The sequence below is a fragment of the Prosopis cineraria genome, unplaced genomic scaffold (assembly GCF_029017545.1).
Source record: "Prosopis cineraria cultivar Desert tree isolate PC_DT_omini unplaced genomic scaffold, ASM2901754v1 PC7, whole genome shotgun sequence".
Classification (NCBI taxonomy): domain Eukaryota; kingdom Viridiplantae; phylum Streptophyta; class Magnoliopsida; order Fabales; family Fabaceae; genus Prosopis; species Prosopis cineraria.
Genome location: NW_026555338.1, coordinates 31763700 through 31771256, shown reverse-complemented (window position 1 = coordinate 31771256; position 7557 = coordinate 31763700). Strand labels below are relative to the sequence as shown.

The 7557-nt window shown below is 35.4% G+C and overlaps 1 protein-coding gene across 1 annotated transcript; it reads right to left on the bottom strand.

Moving 5' to 3' along the window:
* Positions 1-2653: 2653 nt before the first annotated feature.
* Positions 2654-4491, bottom strand: LOC129316412 (serine/threonine-protein kinase WAG1-like). The gene has a single exon (XM_054960829.1). It carries the CDS (start codon positions 4288-4290, stop codon positions 2848-2850), a length of 1443 nt encoding a protein of 480 aa, XP_054816804.1. The 5' UTR covers positions 4291-4491; the 3' UTR covers positions 2654-2847.
* Between the last annotated feature and the right edge of the window lie 3066 nt (positions 4492-7557).

Below are 7557 nucleotides of genomic sequence, written 5' to 3'. Positions count from 1 at the left end.
TTTAAAAATTAAACCGTTTCCAATTTTTATAATTCAACATTCATTCAAATTTTAAGTAAAAAATGTCCTTTTCTTTTTTTTTTCTTGAAAAAAATGAACTGTGAATGCGCATTAATTATATCCATAATAGCATGGCTTTTGAGTTTTTAACCAACTTTTTTTTTCATCATAATTCTGACAGTAAGGATTTCAAAATTAATCTTATTTACAAATTTTAATCTGAAAGTATTTTTAAAGTTAAATAAGTGGTAAAACATTCAATCACAAATATATTTATCTGGAACTGGTCTTTTATTGGGTCAAGCAGGTATTGGGCCTACACCCAGCCTATCGACCCCTTTCGGTCCAAATTTTGGATGCCATTTGAAAGCAATCTTCTTGGCGCACAGGCGTTATAACTTTAAACCTAGAAAAAAAGATAATCAATAGTCTATTTCAAACAGAAGAAGGGGATGCGATAATGTGGGGAAGAGAACAAGTAACTTGATAAATCTCTAGCATATGAAAATGAAGGAAAACGAAAAAGGAAGAGCTAAATTATTTTATATGGTTATCTATTTATATCTTTATTCACTTAGCACTCATCCTTAAACTTTCATTGTATTTATTTATTCTAAGCCAAGCTTCGTCCCTCGTACATTAGATCCTCCAATGCTATCAGCCCTCTTTGCAAAAGGACGTTTCGGAACTGGTTTGTTGATATTCATTTAATACACTTTGACATTTGTATTTTTTTTTTATTACTTGTAACTTATTCAAGACACGATCAGAAACTAAATATAAACACACTTTTCTACGGAGATTTGAATATTTTTAAGTGTGCCTATTTGTATCTTGAGCATTGTCTCTCCGAAAAAAATTTCACTTTAACCATCTACAAGTTCAAAAACTTGTCAATAATACATCAAATTCGTTATTATCTGCTTTGAAAATGTACATATATCAATATTATGCAAGTTGTCTTTTAGTACTGAAAGTCTAAATGTTTGTTATTTTTCATGATTAATGGTCAGTGTTATTGTTTTTCTACCAGCATTATAATTAGCTTTTTTCTTATCTTAGTTAGGGGTCCATTGAAGTGATCAGACAGGCCTTGCAGGAGCTACCACAAGGTAATGTGACTTTGAAGCTAAGTTTTTGTTGGGAGCAGCAGGTGTTTCATGGCATAGTTACTCAGCGTCTTATCAATAGCCTTGAACTTATCTTCTGGCCGACGGTAAGTAGGGACAAAAGATGCTCGAAGTCTCTGATCCAAGTACAACATGTGCAATATATATGTATATATATAATGGAAGTACATAAAGCAAAGACAAATAAACAAACAAATAAACCAGATTCTTATCGAAATATATTTCTAAATATATTTATAATGCCACTAGTTGGCCTCCAGAAGTATTCCCGATAGTTCTAATATAGCATGTCATGATGCAGATTACAAGAATCCAATTATGTTCTAGTAGCAAGAAATGTAAAAGCAATTTTATTTGGAGAAGACAATCAGAATTGAAAAGGTTTCAGTCGACAGTATAGTTATCTCATGCCCTGGCGTGTCAATAAAAAACCTAAGGCAACAATCCGCATCAACGAGAACTTGAACTTAATATGGCTTAATTCCTTATGAAGCAACTAATAATATGGTCAACAACAAGGAATTAAGACTCAGGATGAATATGTGTGACATAAATTTTAGAAAATAAAATCATAAAAATTAAAATTATTTTCAAATTTAGGGACTATTATTTTAAACTACTAAAAAAAATTTGGGTACAAAATTGCTAAAACTTTTAATCTTTATAAAGTTTACAAAGATTAAATTTATAATTATATTATCTAAAATATAAGAATCAATATTTTACATGATCAAAGTTTAGGGATTAAATTATAATCGAGTTTAAATTATAAGAATTAAATTATAATAAATTATAATGGAATCAAAACTATAACAAGTCTTAAGTGCTAAAACAAAAAATAATGACTAAAAATAATGGCTAAAACTAGGATAGATGGTTTAATAATTAGTTGTGCTGAAACAAAAAATAATGGCTAAAAATAGGATAGATGGTTTAATAATTAATAGGCCTAGTGGGGCTCCCTCTCACGTATAAGGACCATAGAAAACATGACCACACGTTGAAGGCTGAAGAGTAAGAGAAGATCATCAACTTGTAATTTATCATTAGGCTATTCCCACAGTGGAAGTTACCATGCCCAGTTGCTCACGCTAGGAGAGTAGTGCGTTTCAAATGTTTCACTGCGAATGCACCTTCGTTACTCTTCAACCTTTAAAAGTAAATTATCACTCAACAATATTCATAAAATTTTAAATGCTGATAATTAAATCTTTGGAAACAACTTGGTTATATCTTTTTTTTTTTAATTCCATTGCTTGGTGTCTGGGAAATCTAGAAGTATTACGATCTCCCACTCAAATTAATCTGTTCTTTCATAATATGAAATTATTATTACTAATGGTAGTTTCACGAATACCTCATTATGCTTTTAACATATTTATTTAACATGAATGTATAGTTGAGATCTCAAGATATTGATTCAAATCCCTCGACTAATTAAATCAAATGCCCTAAGTCACAATTTGGTTATATCTGCCAAGAAAAAAAGATTAAAAGATGCATAATAAAGTGTATATCCTTTTGATTCATATTTCATATACAACGTAGCACAGCCCATGATCTATATTTATAACACACGCAAAATTGAATACATATATACGGTCATCACTCAATCCCTCCTATCTTTCCTTGTGTCTACTAAGATGTCCACTACAGGTACAACTCAAGTGAACCCCAAAAATAAAATCCTAAATTTTGGCAATGGATCCCAAGCACATTATTTCCTTGCTTGATTACTATTAACGTAACGATAGTAATTGCCATTACTATAGTTGGAGATTAAGCTATATTTATATCCCTTCTTATTCTTGAGAACATAATCAAGCCCCTTCCACCACCACGGTCTCCTCCTATGCGTCATGTGACTGCTCATATGCGACCTGCTCTTCTTGGTCACTAGTCCACGAACCTCCGGTGGTCTGTAGGTTCGGATCAACGGCCACTTGATTCCACCAAAAAACGCGTGTCGTTTAATATCGGTCGCACCCCTGGCGCATCCTAGCCTTCCCCTCGGGTCCTTCACCAACAGTTTCTCCATCAAATCCCTCACTTCAGCCATTCCTTCTTCCTCTACTTCTGCCACGTGGAAGCTCACGTTTCTACTCGATGCAATATTGCGCAGGGTGCTCTCTTTGCTCAGCCCTTTAAACGGCGTCGTTCCGTACAACAACTCACAAATGAATACCCCAAACGCCCACCAGTCCACGCCGTTGCCGTGGCCCTTGCCGGAGACTAACTCCGGTGCCAAGTACTCGTGCGTCCCAACACAGGACCTCGAGAAAGCTGCCTTTGGCTCCGCTACGAAATCTGCTTCCACCACTCTCTCCGGCGATCTCGCTCTGACACCACCTAAACAGTTGCACACGAGCTTCTTTCTCTTAGTGGGCCCTGCACGACACTCGAATGTGGGGACCACGTCGGCCTTGAAGCACAAATCAAAATCGGACAGCATGACGTGGCCGTCTTCACGTAATAGAACGTTCTCTGGTTTCAGATCCCTATATACTATGCCAAGCGCATGCAAATATTCCAACGCTACCAAAACCTCCGCCGCGAAGAACCTAACCGCCTGAACCGGCAGCCGGTTCCCAGGCTGTTTTCGGAGGAGAGAGTGCAGGTCGCCGCCGGGGCAGTAATCGATCAACAGACACGTGTAATGCGAGACTTCCAATCTTGCGTAGAGCGTAGGAAGAAAAGGATGGTCCAGCATGGACAGGATCTCCCCCTCCATTTGCACATGGGAGAGCTTCTTGCTACTTAGCAAGTCCTTATCGACAACCTTGAGGGCAAAGTTTGCGTGATCGTAGTCGCGGAGACGGCAGAGGAATACTCGCCCGAGATTCCCTGTGCCGAGGTGGCGGAGGAGCTTGAGGTGGTGGAGGTGGAGGGTACCGTCTGACGAGAGAGTGGTAGCAGCTTTGATGGCTGACCAATGAGGATCGGAGGCTCGATGCGGTCGGAGGAAGAGTGTAGAAGAGGAAGTTCCGGCGGAGGCGGAGGCGGTGGATAGACGTTCGTTAAAGCTGAGAGTCAAGCTGCTGCGAGCCAAGCTTGTGCGAGCACTAGAGGAAGCAAAAGTGCGATCGGTGGTGGCGGAGGTGGTGCTGGTGAAGCTGAGGTCGAGATCTGTATCAGGAGGGAAAAAGGTATCTTCTTCCATGGTTAACACTTCTAAATTCTAATGGTGAAAGCTTGGTGGGTGTTTTGGGGCGTATGCATAAGGAAGGACACAGAGTATATATAAATCACAAGATGAAATAAAATAAAATGAGGAAAAAAGCTGAATTATATACCAGGTTGACCCTAATACAAGGACAGGGACAGATGAAGGTGTTAGGTTGACCAAACTGAGGTCTTGCATGTTAAAATAGAGAGAGAGAGAGAGAGAGAGAGAGAGAGAGAAGGAATCCGAGTAGTGCATACGAGTATGGGTGCATTGGGGAATGGTGTGTATTATAAAAGAATAAGACTAGAAGAGGTTAAGTTGGATGTATTGGTATTTAGTAGGTATGGCTTTATATCTACGTTGTTTGTCCCGAAATGACAGTGCGATCCACCTCAGGTTGTGTACTATTCAAGTTGTTGAAACAAGTTCTCTTTCCGGGCGGCTCAGTTTAATTAATAATGGCACCAATTTATTTCTTAAAATAAACATATTTTTGCATGGTTTTGATGACTTTGATGCTCATATAGCAGCTAGATACAGTCCACTTCGAGAACTATAATGAGAGCAGAAAACATGGAGGGTGTTTCGTTCCTAATGTATCGCCGGTTCTTATATACATATTTATAAAATTATAGAGCATATCAGCGAAGTGGGTGTCATGTTGCAGCAGGTGGACGTGGATTTCACTTTTGGTTAGCAGAATTTTTTCCTCAGATAATAATATACTTTCATTAATTCTTCACACTTAATCATCATATCATATATGTCACTTTAATTTAGTTCTTTTTTTGTTCGATTTTTCTTTTCTTTTTGTCCTAGTTCATTTCATTATCTTTTCGTGTTTTGGGATACGACCACTCATGGGTTCACATCAGACATCAGTGTCATTCAATGAACTGAAATAATAATTGAAGTAGGTTCGAATTATGACTCCACGGTAATAAGTAGTCAGAATAAACAAATCTTCACGTGAAATTTGTTTGAGCCATAATTAAAAAAAAAAAACTCTTCTATTTTTCCTGGCTAACAAGACAAGTTTATTCTTTGATGATCATAACATCATTCTTTTGTAAAATTCGAAAGTTTTGTCAGGGGATTGATTTTGTAGTTTAAAAAATATATATGTGTAACTCCAATTAATTGATTATTTGTGCTCATCCCTTTAAGAAGCACCATTAAAATTACATGAAAGAAATTATTGTTATGTATTAAGGTGAAACAGGTAAGATGATAAATAGATTAGTGCATATTTTAGGTCATGTATTGTTATTGAGACGTGCGCTTGTCTGCGACTTGATTTCAATGGTTATATTATAACTACATAGCAAGTACGTAACACACATATATTCAATGAATATGAGATTATTTTATATCTATTAATTGAAATTATTCAAACTTGGATCTCAACGACAAATAAGAGAAAAAAAAACAACACAAAATTAATTTTATTATACCATTTAATTAATTAAATAGACTAATTACACAGTCGTCGTGACATAATTTTTTAAGAAAATTCCAACTTTTTTTTCGTACATATTGAAAATTCAAAATCATTTAATATTTCGACAATATCCTTATAGTAATCTTTTGATTGGCTTTATTGTAATGTGAAAAATAAACACTAAGGAGATCTGTACAAAATATTATTCCACACGATCCCTCTTCCTTTCATTAATTAAAACACCAATTGTTACTGGGGCTTCGTGAAAACCTTTCCAACAATATATATATATATATATATATATCGGTCACAAAACTAGATTTTCATTGAATCTGATAAAGGTAAATATAGTTCTTTTTATTTTTCATGTAAATTAAACATAAAATAATAATATATTCAATATAATCTAGAGGATAAAGATATGCATATTTATAATTGATTAGTACTGTACTGATTATTATGTCACCCTATATTAAGTATTGGCTTGAATTTGAGTAGAAGGAAAAGTGAATATGATTGTAATGTTAAGTAATAATCAATTCACTGGTATTATATATAATTTTGTTAAGCGATGAGGGGTTGAGGTGAGAAATGAATGGGAAAGGCAAGATGGGAAGAGAGATGGCCCCATGTGATGGGCCAAATACTTAAACGGTTAAGCACATAAAAGGCTGGGGCCCACGTGGGAGCCGAATGGGCGTGACGGATGCTGTCTGCCACGTGGTCAACATGGCCCTACATTGTCGCTCACCCTACATTATTCATTCTATATTTCTTTTCCTTTTTTTTTTTTCCCAGCTGTAAGAATAATAGATTTTACATGCTGTCCTGAAAAAAAATCGTACTTTACCTGCTAAAGTTGAGATTAGAATCGAGAATTCGAGCGAGCCGGGCCTATTTGTTTAGAGATAGATTTTACATGCTGTCCTGAAAAAAAATCATACTTTACCTACTAAAGTTGAGATTAGAGCCGGAAATTCGAGCGGGTCGGACCGAGCTCGGCCCGAATAGGCCCGACCTGAATAAGCCCGAACCTGAACAGGCCCGACTCCTCAAAAAGCCCGAATAGTCAAACCCGACCCGAATACTCAAACTTAATTTTTAAAATTATTTTTAATTATTTTTTTACTTTAAAATTAATTATTTTATTTTATAAAAAATATAAAATATATTTTTTAATACTTAAATGATGTCTAGGACTCAAATATATGGTATTTTAGTATAAAATGATCTAAAGCTTAGAGAATTAATTAATATTTATTATATTATATATATTTTTTAAAAATATAATTTTTTTATTCGGGTATTCGGGCCAAGCTTGAACCCGATCGGGCTTGGCCTGAATTTTTTTCGAACCTATTCGAGCCGGCCTGAATAGGCCTGAACATAAAAAAATACCTTTTTTTAAGCCTGACCCTAAAATTTTTCAGGCCAATTCGGATTAGCCCGTCGGACTTGACCCGAATTATCGACTCTAGTTGAGATACAAGCACTTAAGTGAAGTTCAAAATTCAAGTCATGTATATATAAAAATTTAATTGGGAGAAATATATGCTTTACTCTCATTAAGTGATTAGATTTCATAAAAAAAAAGTGATTAGAATTCAAATTTCAACTATTGTGTATATAAAAACTTAATTGGGAGAAGTTTATACTTTACTTTCAATATATTGGGGACATAATTTTGCTATTGACGAGAGAGCTTGCTCTTTGTGTTAAAAAATATCACCCCTTTTTCTGTTTGAAAGTTCATTTATTGTCTTAATTTGAAAATTAGTAAAAAAGTTTGGATGGATTTCATATTGTTTTTTCACACGTTT

Excerpts from the sequence above, each read along its gene's own strand:
- LOC129316412 (XM_054960829.1), bottom strand. The coding sequence starts at position 4,290 with ATGGAAGAAGATACCTTTTTCCCTCCTGATACAGATCTCGACCTCAGC.